Source organism: Bubalus kerabau, chromosome 11 (genome assembly GCF_029407905.1).
Source record: "Bubalus kerabau isolate K-KA32 ecotype Philippines breed swamp buffalo chromosome 11, PCC_UOA_SB_1v2, whole genome shotgun sequence".
NCBI lineage: Eukaryota > Metazoa > Chordata > Mammalia > Artiodactyla > Bovidae > Bubalus > Bubalus kerabau.
In genome coordinates this window covers 48,558,169-48,577,772 of record NC_073634.1, presented here as the reverse complement: position 1 = coordinate 48,577,772, position 19,604 = coordinate 48,558,169, and the positions used below count along the sequence as shown (strand labels likewise).

The 19,604-nt window shown below is 49.5% G+C and overlaps 1 protein-coding gene and 1 non-coding gene across 9 annotated transcripts in view; both read right to left on the bottom strand.

The window, feature by feature from the left end:
• Window positions 1-5,605: 5,605 nt before the first annotated feature.
• Window positions 5,606-5,717, bottom strand: LOC129623947 (U5 spliceosomal RNA). Its single transcript, XR_008700692.1, has one exon. It is a non-coding gene; the product is annotated as a U5 spliceosomal RNA (small nuclear RNA).
• A 172-nt stretch (window positions 5,718-5,889) lies between these two features.
• The window catches only part of UXS1 (UDP-glucuronate decarboxylase 1), a 56,513-nt gene continuing 42,798 nt past the window's right edge, over window positions 5,890-19,604 (bottom strand). For all 8 annotated transcript variants that reach the window (XM_055540256.1, XM_055540257.1, XM_055540260.1 and 5 more), the window contains 7 exons: window positions 19,068-19,189; window positions 15,832-15,951; window positions 15,293-15,336; window positions 11,876-11,936; window positions 10,209-10,266; window positions 8,433-8,536; window positions 5,890-6,551 (listed from right to left, as the gene is read on the bottom strand). In XM_055540256.1, coding sequence (XP_055396231.1) covers window positions 6,420-6,551; window positions 8,433-8,536; window positions 10,209-10,266; window positions 11,876-11,936; window positions 15,293-15,336; window positions 15,832-15,951; window positions 19,068-19,189 — 641 coding nt within the window. In that variant the 3' untranslated portion in view covers window positions 5,890-6,419. The remainder of the gene's footprint in view (window positions 6,552-8,432; window positions 8,537-10,208; window positions 10,267-11,875; window positions 11,937-15,292; window positions 15,337-15,831; window positions 15,952-19,067; window positions 19,190-19,604) is intronic.

The following is a 19,604-nucleotide window of genomic DNA, read 5'->3' as shown; positions in this document are numbered from 1 at the left end:
GACAGACTCCACCTTCTGCCACTGGATCAAGGGAGCTAGGGACGAAGAATGTGATGAATTGTCCCTCAGTGACCCTCCTTCTAGTCAGCCAGGTGACTCAGACACGGTTCTGTTCTGGGAATAAAGAAATACTACCCTCACCATTTCCTCCTTACATCTGAATGTCACATCACTGCAACCTCATCTGGCTTCCCAGGTGGCGCTACTGGTAAAGAATCCACCTGCCAATGCAGAAAACACTGGAGACGTGGGTTTGATCCCTGGGTTGGCAAGATCCCTGAAGGAGGAAATGGCAACACACTCCAGTGTTCTTGCCTGGGAAATTCCATGGACAGAGGTGCCTGGCAGGCTATAGCCCATGGGTTTGCAAAGAGTCAGACACGACTGAATGAGCACAAGCTGTGCGAGTTTGTACTTTGGGCTTTCCTGGTGGCTCAGAGGTTAAAGCGTCTGCCCGCAAGGCGGGAGACCTGGGTTCAATCCCTGGGTCAGGAAGATCCCCTGGAGAAGGAAATGGCAATCCACTCCAGTGTTCTTGCCTGGAGAATCCCATGGATGGAGGAGCCTGGTAGGTTACAGTCCACGGGGTCACAAAGAGTCGGACACGACTGAGCGACTTCACTGAGTTGGTCTATTTCATAAATGTTGTCAAATCTATGTAGAATCCTTTTGATGTTTGTATATTCCTTGTTTCATTCATAATCTTGATTATTCATGGCTTCTGTCATTTTGTAAGAAGCCTGAATTTCGTATTTTCAAAGCCCTGTAGATAGCATAGTTGTGAAAGTGAAGTGAAAATCTGAGTTGTTCAGTAATGTCCAACTCTTTTTGACCCCATGGACTGTAGCCCACCAGGCTCCTCTGTCCATGGAATTCTCCAGGGAATCTTCCCAACCCAGGGATCGAACCTGAGTCTCCTACCATCTGAGCTCACTTTCTCATTTAAAAAAAATTTATTTTATATTGTAGTTGATTAACAATATTGTTAGTTTCAGGTGTACAGCAAGGTGATTCTATTGTACATATACATGTTTCTATTCTTTTTAAAATACTTTTGCCATTTAGTTTTTTGCAGATTATTGAGCAAAGTTCCCTATGCTATGCAGTAGGTCCTTGTTGTCTATTTTAAATATAGCAGTGTGTACATGCTGATCTATCCCTCCTGCCCACCATTTCCTCTTGGTAACTGTAAGTTTCTATTTTGTAAGTAATTTCATTTGTATCCTTTTTTTTGATTCTCCATATAAGCAATAGTATATGATATTTGTCTTTAACTTGCTTCACTTAGTATGACAATCTAGGTCCATCCATGTTGCTGTAAATGGCATTATTTCATTCTTTTAATGGCTGAGTAGTATTCCCATGTATATTTTGTACCACATCTTCTTTATCCATTCCTCTGTTGATGAATATTTAGGGTGCTTCCATGTCTTGACTATTGTAAACAGTGCTGCAATGAACATAGGGTTGCATATGTCCTTTTGAATCATGTTTTTCTCTGGGTATTTGTCCAGGAGTGGGATTTGCTGGGTGATATGGTAGCTCTTCTTGCCTAGAGAATCCCAGGGACAGCGGGGCCTGGTGGGCTGCCGTCTATGGGGTCGCAGAGTTGGACACAACTGAAACGACTTAGCAGCATGGTAGCTCTATTTTTAGTTTCTTAAGGAATCTCCTTACTGTTCTCCATAGTGGTTGCACCTATTTACATTACTAACAACAGTGAAGGAGGGTTCCCTTTTCTCCACATCCTCTCTAGCATTTATTATTTGTAGACTTTTTCTTTGTTCCAAACTTTAAACTTTTTATTTTGTATTGGGGTGTAGCTGATTAACAGTGTTGTGATAGCTTCAGGTGAACAGCGAAGGGACTCAGCCATACATATACATGTATCCATTCTCCTGCAAACTCCCCCCCAATCCAGGCTGCCACATAACACTGAGCTGAGTTCCCTGTGCTGTACAGTAGATCCTTGTTGGTTATCCATTTTAAATACAGCAATGTACACGTGTCCATCTCAAACTCCCTCTCTTCCCCCACCCTTCCCCTGCAGCAACAATTAAGTTCCAAGACTGTGAGTCTTTCTGTTTTATAAATAAATTCATTTGTATCACCTCTTTTTAGGTTCTAAATATGAGATGTCATACAATATTCCTCCTTCTGTACTTACTTCACTCAGTATGACCCTCTCTAGGTCCATCCATGTTGCTGCAAATAGCATTATTTCATTCTTTTAATGGCTAATATTCCATTGTATATATGTACCACATCTTTATCCATTCCTCTGTTGATGGACATTTAGGCTGCTTCCATGTCTTGGCTAATGTAAACAGTGCTGTAATGAACACTGGGGTATGTGTGTCCTTTCGGATCATGTTTTTCTCTGGATATATCCCAGGAGTGGAATTGCGGGGTATGTTAGTTCTATTTTTAGTTTTTTACAGAACCGCCATACTATTCTCCATAGTGGCTGCACCAATTTGCATTCTCATCAACAGTGTAGGAGGGTTCCCTTCTTCTCCAGCATTTGTTTGTGGATTTTTTGATGATAGCCATTCTGGCTGGTGTGAGGTGCTATCTTATTGCAGTTATATTTGCATTTCTCCAGTAATTAGTGATGTCAAACACCTTTTCATGAGCCTCATGGCCCTCTGTATGTCCTCTTTGGAGAAATGTCTCTTTAGGTTTTCTGCCCATTTTTGAGTGGGTCGTTTTCATGATGTTAAGCACCATGAGCTGTTTGTAAATTCTGGAGACTAATCCTTTTTCAGTCCCATCATTTGCAAATATTTTCTCCTAATCTGTGGACGTTTTATTATTTCCTTTGCTGGGCAAAAGCATTTAAGTAGGTCCCATGTTTATTTTTATTTTTTATGAGATGGATTGAAAAAGATGTTGCTGTGATTCATGTCAGAGTGTTCTGCCTATATTTTCCTCTAGAAGTTTTCTAGTGTTTGGTCTCACATTTAGGTCTTTAATAATTCTGAGCTTATTTTTGTGTATGGAGTTCATATTATTTGCAGACTTTTTCATGACAGCCATTCTGACTGATGTGAGGTGATACGTTAGTTTTTATTCACATTTCTCTAATAATTAGCAGTGTTGGGCATCTTTTCATGTGCCCCTTGGCCCTAAGTACGTCTTCTTGGAAAAATGTCTCCTCAGGTCTTCTGCCTCTTTTTGGATGGGGCTTCACTGGTGGCTCAGACAGTAATTCATCTACAGTGTGGGAGACCTGGGTTCAATCCCTGGGTTGGGAAGATCCCCTGGAGAAGGAAATGGCAACCCACTCCAGTATTCTGACCTGGAGAATTCCATGGACAGAGGAGGCTGGTGGCTACAGTCCATGGGGGTGCAAAGAGTTGACATGACTGAGCAACTTTCAAGTCTTTTGCCTAAATTTTTGTTTATTTTTTTGAGCCACATGAGCTGTTTGTAAAATTTGGAGATTAATCCTTTGTCAGTTGTATCATTTGCAAATAGTTTCTGGCATTCTGTTGGATGTCTTTTCGTCTTATTTATGGTTTCCTTTGCTGTGCAGAGCTTTTGAATTTAATTAGGTTCCATTTATTTAGTTTTGTTATTTCCATTACTCTAGGAGAAGGATCAAAAAAGATACTGTTGCAATTTATGTCAGAGTGTTCTGCCTATGTTTTCCTCTAAGAGTTTTATCAATACCCAGTGTCACATTTAGATCTTTAATCCATTTTGAATTTATTTTTGTGTTGAGAGTATTCTAGTTTCATTTTTTTTACATATACCTGTCCAATTTTTCCAGCACCGTTTATTGAAGAGACTCTTCATTGTCCATTCTTGCCTCATTTGTCATAGATTAACTGACCATGGGTGCATGGATTTATTTCTGGGCTTTTTATCCTGTTCCACTGATTTATATTTCTGCTTTTGTGCCAGTACCATACTGTTTTGATTAACTTGTAGCTTTGTAGTATATATAGTGTGAAGTCAGAGCGCCTGATTCCTCCAACTTCATTTTTCTTTCTCAAGGTTGCTCTGGCTATTTGGGGTCTTTTGTGTCTCCATACATTGAAAACCACAAAACTGCTACAATTTTTGCTTCAACCATCAAAGGTCTCAGAAAACTTGAGAAGAGAAAGAAAACCTATTCCATTTACCCATGTTTTTACTTTCCATGCTCTTCCTCTCTGATGTCTCGAGGTTCCATTATTATTTCCTTCCTGTTTAGAGAGCTTTTCTTTAGTCATATTTCTAGGGTAGGTCTGCTGGTGAAAACTTCTCCGTTTTACTTCTGAGAATGTCTCAATTTCCCCTCTCTTTCCGAAGGATATTTTCATTAGAATTCTGGAATGACAGTTCTTTCAGTCCACGAGAAATGTGCCATTCACTTCCAGGCCCCCTGGTTTCTGAGGAACTTGCTGCCATTCTGTGTTAAGACATCACCACCGGGAGGAAACAAGTCTTCTCTCTGGCCCATTTTTAGGTTCTTTTCCTCCAGCTCTAGTTTTGAGTCTTACTGTGAGGTCTTGGTGTGGACTCCTTTGGTTTTATCTTATGCTCATCAGCATTTTGAATCTGAGCCTTTACATGGCTTTGCCAAAGTCAGGAAACCGTCAGCCCTTTTTCTTGGAACATTTTTTTCAGCTCCCCTTTTCTGTCCCTTGTTCTCTGAACATATTCCATGAAAATCATGGGGAAGAAAGTTGAAGGAATTAATCTCCCAGAAGAATTCTAGATATTAGCAATAAGGAAGGTGAGAGAATTCTGGAGCCTGAGGCTTTGGGGTTCTCCCAAATGCACTACACAGCAGAGCGCCATGGAGCTCCATGTCTGCGTGCTTTCCTTGGTGACCCCGGGCACTACCAGCAGTTCCCCAAAGTGGTGTGTCACTCAGTTCAGGCCAAAATAATGACAACTGAATGTAAGACGCTATCCTCAGCCCTCTCCCTCTCACACCAAAACACTCCTACTCTGCACGACAAATACAACAAAACCACAGCTTCCCTGGTGTGAGCCCAGAGATTCTGACTGGAAAAACAGGTCTGATTAAAAAGTACACCCCAGGAGATTCTGAAGGACAGACAAGCCTAGGTCACCCTGGTAAGTATGGAAACAAGCACAGTGCCCCCTGCGTCATGCTTTGATCCCTTTGGTGTCCGTGCGGTCTATGTCACCACCATGCAGTGCCAACGGACTCAAAAACGTGTCGCTTTAACTCCCTACATGTTCTTCCATCTGTCGTAAAAGGAACTTAGAAAAACCGAACACTAAACTTTGAAAGAATTCTTAGTGAAAGTGGAAGTTCTCAGTTTCTATAGCACAGGTCGGTAATGGCACTTCCTTTTCTCCATCTGGTCTGTGCTCCCAGAGAAGGCTACACAATGATGCTAACCTTGGGTACACACAGCAGAGAACAACACAGCCCACATCCATGCATGAAGTTACATATTATACCAACCTGGATGTTTACAGAACTTTCTTTAAAATCAAATTCACCATTATTTTTTGTAGCCATTCGATCTTTAAAATTAAATTCTCTAATATTTTCCTTAACATTCAAAGATGCACCATGCAAAGTAGAAAGCCAACTGTTAAAACTTAAAGTGAGCTTAAATTTCTTTTCTTTTTTTTTAGCCTTGGAAGAGCAAGGCCTCAAAAAATTGGGTACACACTCAGAATTGTTCCTCTTAGAAAAATTAGTAAAAGGCAGACGATTTATATAGTCTGAAGATAAACCAGAGTATGAGTTTCAATATTTTATTAAAATAGCATATTTAACCACTGTTAACCAAGAATATTAATTTTGTCCCACCCACCCCAACCCCATATGCAGCACGACACAGTAGTGATTTCAAATATCCTTGATCGTGATAACCAACAGAAACATTTCAAAGTCAAGTTTGCAACTAAAAACTAGACCTTGGAAAAATTCTGCATTAGAAAAAACATCACAAAGCTCTCGAGCAGAATTCTTTTCTCTGCCTGAGAATTAATGCAGTATACCACCCCCCTGACATTACTGCCGGTCTGCTTTTTCTCCTCTATGCATAGAATAACATCTCATTTATAAGTACCCACTTCATAAATAAATCGGCATTTTCACCTCATTTAATGTTCCTTTTCAGCTTCACAAAGAAACCAGTAAATAAAACTGTCGACGACAGTCACGACATAGGCTCTCACAGCAAGATAAAAAACTTGAAAATATGCAGAGATGCATCGATGCTATTTTACATAAAAAGATTTTAAAAAGTGCAAGGCAAAATCTGCAGTTTTTTAGGGGAGTTTTTAGGCACATCCATTTCTTAAAGCAAGCTTCAGTATGAATTCCAGTTGTTTTCTTCATGACACCTGTTTTAGTTAGTCTTTCTTTAAAAAAAAAAAAAAAAAAAATACATCCTGTCAAGTCTGAAAAAGGGCATCTACGGTCCTGAAAGGCGAGGTTTTCAGTTATGGCGTGTCCGTCCTTTTTTTATCCTTGCCGGCTTTGGTTTGGGGATGTACTGGTTATTTGCCTGGTACTCAAGTTCTTTCCGGAAGTAGTGGATGGCTTTGTTTAACCCTTCCTCCAGCGGGACCTGTTTAAAGAGAGGGTGAGGATGAGGGGCAGCCCCTGCCTGCATGGTGCACTAGACCAGCATGGTGCTCCTTTCTTCTCAGAAGTCTCCACGGAGGAAGGTGCTCAGGAAGGCAGCCAGGTAAGAGCCACACACCTGACTCTCCTGGGGACACCCACCCTTTGGACCTTCACCCCAGGGGACCTGACACCCTCTGCTCTGTCACAGCCCCCCCAACCCCCCGCCCTGGGACCTGACACCCTCTGCTCTGTCACTCCCAGAGAATCGAAACCATCTGCACCTTCAACCCTGGGGAGTCTTCACCCTCCGCACAGGGATCCGGGACAACTGGGCAGCCTCATAATGTGGAGGCCGCCAGAGCAGGCACGGAGCAGGAATCACAGCAGGTGCCCACGTCATGCAGACACCACGAAGGACAGGAAAGCAGCAGCCCAAGGGCAGCCCACCTGGAGGACAGTCAGCCCAGGGAATGGGGGACCCTCGCCCCAGGAGGAGGGCAGTTCAAGGGGCAAGGGACCCACCCCCAGGGAGGGGGGCAACCAACCCGGCGGGGACAGATGAACCCACGCTCCAGGTGGGGGCAGTGAGTCTGGGGAGAACCCAGGCCCCAAGGAGGACCAGTCAGACCAGAAAGGACTCACAACCCAGGAGTGGGGCAGTCAACTGGGGGGAAAGGGGATGGGGAGGGGGACCCAGGCCCAGAAAGGAGAGCAGTGAGTCCTGGTAGGACAGTCAGCCTGGGGGATAGAGGGACCACAGCCCTAAGGGGGCCAGTCAGCTCAGGGGGAGAAGGGACCCACACCCCAGGTGGACTCAGTGAACCAGGAGAGATGAGGGACCATGCCCCAAGAGAGGGGCAGTCAGCGTGGGAGGACACGGGGACCTTCACCTGAGGAGGGAGGTAGTCAGCCTGGGGGTATGCACACCTCGGAGATGGGGCACTGAGTCCCGGGGGGACAACCCATGTCCCAGGGAGAGGGGCAGTCTACCAGGAGGAGACAACGAGAGCTTTGCCCTGGGGTGGGAAGGAGACCTTTGCCCAAGGGGAGCAGTCATCCCCAAGAGGGGTGGGGGACCCAGGTCCCAGAAGGGGGGCAGTCATTCCCAGGGTTGGGGGACAGGGGATTCTTATCCCAGGAAGAGGCAGTCAGCCCGGGGAGGACCCAGGCTGCAGGGTGGTAGGCCGTCAGCCTGGGGACTGTGAGACCTTCATCACAGGAAGGGGCATTTAGCCCACAGGGTATACAGTCAGTCCGGTTGGGCCAGTCAGCCAGGGGGATAGGGGACCCACGCCCCACGAGGTAGGCAGTCAGCCTGGGGGACCCTCATCCCAGGGGGGCAGTCATTCTGGTTGAGGGGGCCCCATGCCCTGGGGGGCGGGAGTCAGCCTCTGGAACCTGGGGACACCAGGTCCAGGGGACAGCATTCCTGGCTTGGGGAGCCACACTGGGAGGCCAAAGGCCTTTAAGAGGACGGGAAAAGCTAGGAGATCTGCAGTTTGCAGGCTTCGGCTTCTCACTCGCCCACCTTGCTTGGCCTGTGTGGGGGCCAGTTTGGATGAGGTCAAACAGGTAATGGACACCAAGGTTGGCCCTCCTCACCCATGACACCCTGGCTGAATGGACGGCCAGACCCTGCAGGGCTACTCAGTTCTAAGCATGCACCGTCGCCCCCTCAGTGCGGCTTTCCAAGTGAAGCCAGCGAAGTGAGACCCTCGATGGCAGATGCCCCAAGAGTCCAGGTCACAACCCGTAACGGAGGAAGAAGGACACAGGCCTGGAGAGGACCCTGCCAGGGCTGCCCCACTCGGCAGTGCCCGTGAAGGATAAACATGGGGAAAGGCCTTCTCCAGAGGCGGCGATAGTCCCGACCCCCTCTTACCACTGGCTCCCACCCCAGCATCAGCTTTGCTTTCTTGATGTCTGGTTTCCTTTTCTGGGGGTCATCCTGGGCTTCAGAAAGAAACTGAATTTCACTCCCACTGCCTGAATTTAAGAAAAAAAAAAAAAAAAAAAAACAGAATCAGGAACCACTGAGGTGTGATTTTTATACATGAGCGTCAAGTCCCACCTGCACAGGAACACAGATGCAGACGGTGTGATGTGTCCAAGTCCCCTCGCTCTGGCTCCACAGGCCTGAGCCACCCTGAGGTGGGTGAGTGGGAAGGCCCCACGCTGACCACCACCCTCAGCCAACATGGCCTTGCGCCCATTGCCCACACCACAGATGCCCTGGCGAGCCATCCTCCAGGCATGAACACCCTACCAGAGCCCCTTGCCTGCAGTCAGGCCGCCTAACGAGCAGCATGCAGGGGAGTGAATGTGGGCCAGCCCTGGCCAACACCTTACATAGGCCTGGCCACCGACACCCTACAAGAGCCACCCTGAGCCTACACAATGATGTCCAGCCACCCTGGACAGAACACACGCAGAAGGATGGAAGCCTGGCCGGTCCAGCTTCCTTGCTGGGCCCACACCCTGCCAGTCAGAGGAATGAAGCCATCCCAGCGACCGCTGGCCAGGCCTGCAGAGGGAGGCCCCACTCCAGGATTTGGAGTGAATAAAGCAGCTGCTGTCTGAAGCCACTGGTGTTTGGGGCTGTGTGTCACACAGCCATCCTCCTGGGATTTACACAAACTTCTCCACTTCAGCATGAGCACAACCCTGAGGATCTGGTCATATGCAGGCTCTGCTCTGGGACATGCGGGCAGGTCTGTGGGTCTGCATTTCTCACAAGATGGTGATGAAGCTGCTGGTCAAAGGGCCTCACTCGGGGTGCCAAGGCCCGGGGTCCAAGGTGAGCTTCCCCACTGGGGAAGGGTGGACGGACCCCCAGTGGAGACGCCGGGGAAGAATGTAAACAGAGGCTGCTGAGATTTCTGTCTTAGGAAGACTATCCCCTGTCCTGTCCGACTGTCCAGGCTGGTAGCTGACAGCTTGGTGCCAGGACAGACCACCCTAGACACCGTAGCCGGCTAAAGTGGGGGTCCGGACAGGCCCACATCTTGCTCACGCAGTTTAGCCAAACCCATTCCAATCTGGTTGTGTCTGAAACTCTGATTTCCTGATTGACCGTGGGAAGCAGACACTCCTGAGACAGGCTCCTGGGAGCCCCAGGACACCTGTGACAAAGGGCACAGCCCGTGGACACCAGCAGCCCACGGCCAGCTGGAAATACACAAACTGCTTGTGGCTTAAGAGCATACCCTCTCTGGAGCCACTCCCAGTGTCCACACCGCCTGCCCCCTCGGCCAGGACTGCACACGGAACCTAAAGCTGGCCACCAGACTCGGTCAGAAGCACACAGGCCAGCATTGCCCTCCTGCTGCCTGAAGTCCTGTGCTTGTCATGGCCAGCATGTGGCACCAGACAGTGGTCACCGGTAGAGAACTGCTGACCACGTCACATCTCAGGCACCAGGGACAACTGGACGTTCCCGCTACGCAAAGACCTGATGTTACCACAGGGACCCAAGCCAGCCCCTTCCCCTTCATCTTTCCGTTACTTAAAGCATCTCAAAACAGTGGGGCGCTCCTGACCCAGTCCTGCTTCCCATCCAATTCAGTCAGCGAGCGTTAACCATGCACTGTCCAGACAAGGTGTTACTAACCGACAGGCCAGCTTCACTCAGGGAGGCCCCTGCCCCTGTTCTACTCACCAACGAGGTTTTTGATGAGCTGAGCAAATTCTAGGATGGTGTGTTCTTCCGGGTTCCCCTGAGGAGAGGGTCTCTGGTTAGCAGTGTTGATGCAACAGGACGCCACCACCCACGTCCCCAAGGGTGCTTGCAGGCTCACGAAGTCACTGGACGCCCACCTCCATGAGGGTTCCGCAGGAGGCACAGCACGGCTGGGGGCTGCACCGTGCCTGTCCCCGCCTTGGCCTTGGTCGGGGGCAGCTAATGGGGACACATCCCCTGGTCCAGGTACAGGATGGTGTCCAGGAGCAAAGGTTCTATAACCGCAGTGTTGCTGGGCAGGAAAGCCTGGTTCTGCCAGCAGGCTCCCCTGGGACATTCAATACCCCAATGGGGCACCATGCTCACCACCTCGGTAGTGAAGACCCCTGAGCTCAGACACAAAGCCCAACAGAAACGAAATGTATTCAGAGATGTGGGCTGCGGGCAGCCAACAGGAGAGACAGGACGTGGTTGAAGGACAGCTGACTTCTGGGGGATTTGAGGAAAACCATTTTCTCCTTCTCTTCCTCCCCTACACCTTCCAGCAGCCTCAGCCCCTTCCCTTTCCAGTCCTGCTCATCCCATCATGAGAGACCACCATGAAGTCTGGCAACTGAATGTCCTAAGTACTCTTTGTTCTCAATCTCCTAATTTCCTATGAAGCAAGAAGATGACAGAGGCAGGCAGGGTTGTTTTTGTTTAACTGCTAACTCATGTCTGACTCTGCGAATCCTGGACTGCAGCCCCCCAGGCTCCTCTGTCCACGGGATTCTGCAGGCAAGAATGCTGGAGTGGGTTGTCATTTCCTTCTCTAGGGGACATTTTCGAATCAGGGATTGAACCAGCATCTCCTGCATTAGCAGGCAGGTTCTTTACCACTGAGCTACTGGGGAAGCCCAAGGTTGTACCATAAATATATGGAGAGTTTTCTGCCACCAAGAACCAAAAACAAGCTGCTCTGCAGAGAAGCGTGTCCTCCAGCATAAGGGGCGAAAGGCTGGAGGAGACAGCAGGATAAACCACCTCCCAACCCTGCCAGGAGTGTCTGGGGCTACAGGAAGCCAGACACAGAGCTGCCCAAGGTGGGTCTGGGCCACCCGCAGCCCTGGCAAGGGAGGGAAACCGTCCTAATCCTTTATTTTCTATGTCCCTGGAAAGTGAGCTTTATAAAGACTAGCTGCAGGAGAAGAAGGGGATGACAGAGGAGGACATGGTTGGATGACATCACCGACTCAATGGACATGAGTTTGAGCAAACTCTGGGAGACAGTGAACGACAGGGAAGCCTGGCATGCATAGCCATGGGGTCAGAGAGTCAGACACGACTGAACGACTGGACAACAAAACTGCACGATATATGATGGAGAAAAGACAAACACACACCCCCACAACCGGCAGACTTTGCGAGCTCTGAGACCTAGCCTCCAGGTGGATGGAGTCAGGTTAGTGTTTATTATACGGTTCATCCATCCTTTGCAGACCCCTTACATCATGGCAGACAGACCCCTGTTTCATTCTGTTCTGTGGTTTTTCCTCTAGTGCTGGTTAAGTGGCAAACAGGTTCATGGGCTAAGCTTGCTGACAGCAAGTGAACCACAGTAGGAACTGGACTGATAAGCAGGCAGTGGGTGGCGGGGATGGACTCACCAGGTTGACGGGGCTGCTGACGTTGCTGTTCATGAGTGCCACAAGGCCATTCACCAGGTCACTGGAAAAGAGGGGAGGCCACTCAGGTGCCCGCTGATGCCCACAGGTGTGGTGCATCAGACATGAGCCACCTCCCGGGAGGAGAGATGGGACATCAGAATAAAATCCTGCACGCTAGAGGGCGTGGAGGATGCTCAAGTATTCTGGGAGACAAGGTGGTGTTGGGGAGCTGCCTTCTGTGGGCAGGTGTAGACAGACGACTGGACAGGATGGGAGCTGAGAGATGGGGCTGAGTTCCCTATGCTGTGTATTTCTGAAACTGTTTAACAATTAAAAAGTAAAAGTAGACACACATCCAGAAGAGATGGTGTTTATGCAAGTTTCTGAGGAAAGACGATGTTTAACATGAACCCAGGTAGTTGGCCCATATGGAAAAGCGGATGGTTTTTAAAAAAATAAGCTCCCCTGCAAAAAAAAAAAAAAAAAAAAAAAAAAGAACTCCAGTATGTGAGTCCTATACTAACAAGTCAGATAAAGCAGACAACCCCAAGCGTTAAAATGAGTTCCCTGGCCCTCCGGGCCTTACCTCCCCCCAGAGCCCGTGGCTCCCAGAGGGGACAGTCGGGGTGTCTAGATGCTGCCAATGGACTGTGAGCAACTGGACCATAATGGGGACTGTGAGGAGGCAAACTTGCCCTTATCAAGGTTTGGTTCTTAATTTATAGAACCATTAAAGGGTGGTTCTGTCAAGAAAAAAAAAGTGACTTGTAAAAATGACACCTCAGTGCTACGTAAGCACGGGCTAAGGCATTCCCCCAGCTGTTTCTGTCGAGGTTGTCGGGGTTCTGCACACGTGGCCGCTGGGAAACTCTCTTTCCTCCTCCATCACAACCAGCAAGGAGCACATTACTGTGCTCACCTCCGAAAAAGGATCTTAGTGTTTCCTCTCCTTTTCATTGAGGGGGAAAAAAAAAAATCAGGGCAGGGGGGTTGCTATTTAGCAAACACGGTTTTCTAGGATCTTGTTTACAACCAATGGGTGTTTTGGGAACATGCCTGAAGTCCACTCTGCTCTTGCAGATCAAGCACAGATGCAGATAAACACTCGGTGACCCAGGATGTTTCCTCTCTCCTAGAAACGAACACAGGCCCCTCCATCACTATGGCGGTAATGACCACATCCCAACTCCCCCTCTGATGACACACGTTTCTGCCTGTTTTGAATGACATTGAAAGCTGCTGTTCAGTAGCATCCATGAGTTTTTAACACTGAATGGTGGGGGGGGGGGGGTCCCCATACTAAGCTGGAAGGTGATAGCATCATGTAATCATTTGGAGGAGGTGGAGATGGGGCATGCATCTTTTGTGCAACAGACCTTCCACTTCTAAGGTCAGAGTTGCATAGATCGTACCCATTTAACCTGAAGTTCTTTTAAAGTGTCATTTTGACAAAGCTACTTTTTAAGACAACACTGCATTGCGTCTGTGATGGGGTGAGGATGCAATCTGCCTACGAGAGGACCAGGTACAAAGAGGACAGGACATTGGCGCACAGGCCACCCTGAGACCCCAACAGTCACCCAGAGACTGTGCCATGCTGCTTCCGGGCAACCATGGATTTTGGAAATGGGTAACTTAGTTCAGCAATGCAAGGCCCCCACATTGTACATTTTGATTAGTAACTGTGAAGTAGAAGAGTCTCAGTGTCTATAAACCAGCTTATTTAAAACAGCCTAGCCCTGGGGAGCTGACCATCTTGGCCGAGCCTTGAACAAGGTAGAGTGGAGGCCAGGAAAGCTCGTTCCCCAAGTTTGGGAAGGTTGGGGGAGCCTCATGTATCAGGGCCCAGTGACCACAGAAGCAAGACCAGCAGACACCACAGCCCCATGAAGAGACATTCTGCCAGAGGGTCCCCAGCAACACTCCAGTGACCACATCAAGGTCCCTCAGGCTGCACGTTGGTGTCTGGTGAGGGGCACATGGACTGTGCAGGGCAGGCAGCAAGGTGCGTCCTGTCCTGCTTGGGACAGAACGCAACCCATGTATCACGTGATGCTTAAAAGACTTTAACCATCAGCAAAAAAAAAAAAAGCATCCAAGAGGCTACTTTAAGTGATTTCATATCTGATTGATGCCTTTGAAATAAGAATGTGTTTTGATTGATGTCTTCTTTACTGCACAGACTCTGGAATATTCCATGAGGTGGTATGGTTGGAGGAGTCTGGGGGCCTTGATGAGGCTGTTGGAGGAGATTCAATGTGACTAAGATACCAAGATCCCCGAGAAGTGTGCAGACGGGGCGGAGGGGTGGGATGGAGATGTGTCAGTAAAGCAGGTGGTACCTGAGAGACACGCCCCTCCCCCAGCACAGTCCCCACACTGACACGGACCTCGCCCACTCCCTCAGCACGCATGGCTCTGGGGTCAAGTGCCCTGACCTGGAAACAGGCGGCTAGGTTGTGCTCAAATCCCTTCTCAGAATATTTGGGCAACGAAGTGGGCCAGTGACAAGATGGTCTCAGGCACTTTGCCCTCCTGGCCAACATACTAACAGGTGTGAGAAAAAACACTGCTCATTATATACATTTACTCACAACTTTCCTCTGGACTAAATGTGAAAATTCACAAACACTTGCAGGAAAAAAAAAAAAAAACTACAGTGATTACATGTTTAATTTTTTCTCTCTTTTAAGCCAGGCAAAAGTTAGAGTGACTCCCTGGGCCAGGGTGGGGCTGGGGCTACCTGCCACTTCCCCTGACAGCACCCCCGGGGTGCCACAGAGCACCAGGAATGGCATTTCCTAGGGCACAAGGTACCAAACACCCAGCTAGCGTATGCCCAGTGATTCAGGGCACCACAGAATGATGCGGGATTCACCACCTGCTGGCATGTGGGAGAACAGTCTGGTAGATGTAACTGCTCACATAGTAACTCTTAGAACCTAGACTGCACTGTAAAACTTGCCACCAACCAAACTGGCTGACAAAAAAGCTAGATTTAGGAGGATGACCGAGAAAATGTAAATATTACCTGCGAGATAATTCAACAAAGTTATTAAAAGTGCTTTTAACTGCATGTAGTTTTGACACCACATTCCTTGACAATACGACACTCGGCCTTATCTTTCCTTCAATGAGGACGATCTTGTCCACCCAGGAGGCCGTGTCCACAGGGTCTGATTCCAGCACCTGCGAGTCTGCTGGATGCAGAGGCCAGCGCCTCACCAGCCTGACCTGGAGCCCCCGGGTGACCGGCAGGGCCGGTGGGTCTGCCGACCAGACACTAGGTGGCAGCAAGGGACCAGCATGTCTGACCTCTGATCAGAGAGATTCCAGGCACCCACAAGGAGCAGAGCAGTCAGTCCCGCCTGAGGCTGAGCAACTCAGATGGGAGCTGCGGCCAGCCCGGGGTCTTACCTGACATACTGGAAGGCCCTCGTCTGCGATCCAGATCCGTACACCTGCAGGGAGATGACAGTGAGAGTCCTGAAACCGCAGACGGGGACCTCAGGCCTGATGCTCTCAGGATCCAGAGGCTGTGGCTCCAGGCCCTGCCAGGTCAGGTGGGAGAGGGTCCAGCCCCCATGGATGACACCCCAGGGTCCCACTGTGGGAGGGCCTCCACCAGACCTGGAACCTCACCCAGAGGCACCTTGAGAGGCCCTGAGTACAGAGACACCCCTCCCAGGGGGAAAGGCCCTGAACAGGATGATGCCCTAGGGCCAAAAGCATGTAGAGAGGGGTCTTCACAGACAGACCCTGTGCCCAAGGCAACAGGGTGTCTGTGGCTGGGGACAGGGTGACCTGAGCCCGTCCTCAGTCACAGCTCCCATAAGCTCCCTCCCTCCCTCTGAGGGGAGCGGGGACATGGGACTCAGGGCCAGCTCCCCCGGATGGGACGCCCTTACTCCAAGCCCCCCAGACAACAACCCCATGCCTGCCCGCTGGCCACGCACTGTGAGCGGCTCCCCCTGCAGCGCCTGCAGGATGAAGTTGCTGACCACCCGGCCATCATTCATGTGCATTCGGGGCCCGAAGGTGTTGAAGATCCTGGCCACACGTACTTCCACGCCCTCCTGCAACAGAGAGAATGTGAGCCCCGTGCCCCACAGATGAAGGATTCACCATTGCCATGCCTCGTGGCTGCTCCTTCCGGATGCAGGGGCCTTGCCCTGCACACACGGGATGTGTGTGCTCTGTAATCAAGCCTGGAGTCTGCAGAGTCACCCCAAACACACGGGAGCCCCGGATCCCACCTCCAGGAGGCCCTGGCATTAACACAGTGCAGACACCCGAGGCCGTTAATCGGGGCAAGGGGAAATGATGGGTGTACATTTTTTGCCCCAGGAAATAAGTATCTATTTTTTCAACAAGCATCATGCTATGCATCTCTTTCCCAATCTCTTTCACATAGTTTTGTGTAAATTGATCACTCAACAGAGATTTAAATGTCAGTGAATGTTTAATAGCTGATTTGAAGGAAAGTAAGACAGCACTTTGTCCTGGGGAAGGACCACATTGTACCTACATCCCCTTCTGTTCTGCTGAAAAACTCATCTGTTTAGTGAAAAACCAGACCACCTAGCACCTGATACAATCGATTAGCTCAATGCCTGGGAAGATACACACTTAACACTGATCAGAGCCATGGGAGTCCCACGTGGTGAGACTGCAGACCTTCACTCTCTTCTGCACGTTGTTTCCAACGTTCCTGTTTTCACTACAATAAACATCTATTACTTCTGTAATTGGGGAAAACACACTTTCAAACATGTAATCAGAAAAGTATGTATTTTTTAAACCCCAAAAGCCTTCTGCAAACTATTAATTTCACAGGCTGCTTTGTCAGTGATAACTGTTTCTATCACCTACTCTGAATCAGTGAACTCTTAGAGCAATCCACCAGACAATAGACATGTGTCTCCTGGACCCAAGGGCTCCCCACACCAGGAGCAGGTGAGGGCTGTGTAGAGTGGGGACCCACACATGCCCCCAAGCCCACAGGGCAGGCCTTGCGGGGTAGGGTGCATTTCCAGACAGCTGGGACGCACTGCTCACCTGGGCAGACACGAGTCCTGGGGCAGGTGTGCTGACCAGAACCCACAAGGTACTTGGCACTGTTGGCCCAGACCCCACTGTCACAAAAACTGCTAAGCCTGTGTCCATGGGCAACTCCTAGACTGGACACCATGACAGGGATCAGTCTGTACACTGTCCCCAGGGGGATGCCCACTGTCACCCTGACCACCACGTGACTTCTGCACACAGGAAACATCATCTGCTCGGGTTCTCGGTGGGCAGCCCGGGCAGGCGGCACCTGCAGCAGACGCGCTGGGCAGTGAGTGACACCTTCTGAGGGCCACCACCCAAAGGACTCCCAGTGGGTACCTTACTGTACAGATTTTCGAGACAGTGTGACTCTCTCAAGACCTGTGCATGGGCCACAGGTCCCGGCATAGTCAGTGCTCAAAAATGCTGGCTATGCTGCTACTAAATACCCTTAGTTTTTATGAGCTCACACCTTAATATGTACACTTACAACATTAAGTTACGCTACTCATTTTTTAACAAAAACTGAAAGTTCAACGAAAATGTCCTATTTGTGCACCATCTTTATTTAGCTCCATAAAAGCCAAGAAATACTTCCACAGACTGAACACAAAACAGTCTACAAACTTATCACACAATAAAGTGTAATTATGTACCCTCACGTGCTCGAGTTAGTGTTCTTAGGCACCAACATACACAGAGGCTGTTCCTGGGAGACCGGTTTAACTTTTGGTGTCAAAATATTCTGGGCTCAAAAATGCTGCAGGTAGCACCGACATAACTACACTACCACGTGTAAAACCGACGGCCCGGGGGACGCTGCTGTGCAGCACAGGGAGCTCAGCCTGGTGCTCTGTGCTGACCTGGAGGGGTGGGGGGTGGTGGTGAGGTGAGAGAGCCTCAAGAGGGAGGGGATATGTGTACACACAGGGCTGAGTCACGTCACTGTACAGCAGAAACTAACACAGATTGTAATGCAATTATACTCCAATTTCAAAAAAAGATGATATAGGTATGTCTTTTCTAAAACTGATTAAAATAAATGAATAATACAAGTCATTTGCCCCAGAGAAACTTTGAAAGCGATTAGTTCTGCCAAGAAATATGAAATATGCAGAAAAATATAAATACCTACATCAGCACAAGGTTGTTCAGTGGGTCTTCAACACTTGTGAACGTTAAAAATATAAGGAAAAAAGTCTCTGGTAATTGCACCCCACCCCTCCAAAAAGAAACAAAGTGTTCAGGGCCTCCCGGCCCAGCCCTGAGTTCTTGGCGCTGGGTACCTAGGCAGCGCCCACCCCACCTTGCACAAAGACCATGGCCAACTGAGCTCCGACTGGGCCACGATGATGAACCCTCAATCCAAGGCTGCTCCGAGGATGGACGCCTGCTAGTCTCTCAGTCCTCAGAGCTCTCAGTCTCAGAGGTCTCGTCTCTCAGTCCGAGAGAGAAAGAGGTCTCCCTATCACAGAGGACTGCCCTGAAAACACCTGGCCACAGTCATCTACCTACATGTCCCTCCAGTAAAGAGTATGTCAGTGAGGACCCCAGAACTGATCAAGCACAATGGATGGCCTGGACATCTCATTGGTGTCTGCACAGCCTTCAGGTGGGCGGGACAGGGCCTGTGAGCAACAGCTCCCGGCCCAGGGCAGACAGCGGGAAGCCAGGTGGGAACCCAGACCCCACCCCTCAGCTGGGAGTGAGAAGATCCATGGGCAGGCTGTAGCACGGGGTGACTAAGGAGGCAGGGACTCAGAGGGTGAATAACAATCCCTGAAGATGCCCATGTGAAAGCAAAAATGAAGTATACCCACTAGATAACAGAAAGAGAAGTAAAAAGTTAAAAAAAAAAACAAACCGTCTACCAACCCAGAGGCCTTGGGAAAACTGAAGCACTTATTAATAACTGCTGGTGGGCGGTTAGTCATAAAGCTGATCCAGCCACGCTGGGGTCTTCAAAACCCAAGGCTTCATCCCCAGAAATCATTTTTTAAAAAAGAGACAGGGGAAGGCTGCTGACAGCACCATTAATTTACGACAGTGGGGAACCAGGGAACCCGACCCTAGACAGGGTCAACCACGGTCAACTGTACTCGATCCAGCACAGTGACGTGTCTACACCACCAGCCCGAGATACCTGCTTCATGTAGGCATAGCACATGGTCTCGGCGACACGCTTCCCTTCATCATAGCAGGCTCGGGGTCCTATGGGATTCACGTGGCCCCAGTAATCCTCAGTTTGTGGGTGGACTTCAGGGTCTGCGGGAGGGCGGGGGGTGGTGGTGGAAGAGGAAGCACTTTCAGAACCTCCCTTTGTTCAAGTTCACATGTTTGATAGACAATGGGTAACAATGATGCAAAAGGGAGTTTGGGAAAGACCAGGATAAGCATCTCACCTGGAAAGACACCTATCAGAGGGGATTCGGGATTTCTGCTAAGGGCAGGGCAGGCTGGACACCCACAGAGAGGCCCTGAATGCCGCAGAGGACCAACAGAAAAGGGTGGACACAGACACCTGCTCCTCGGCTTGCACCGTTGGGGCGGAAATGCCAGAGGTTCAGAGGAGGTGCCAGCTTCACCCCCTCACAAAGCCGCTTTGTTACTACAACAGCGAGGGTGCAGGGGACACATCATCTCAAACCCGTCCCCCCTTCAGCATGGGGGGGCCAGCAGA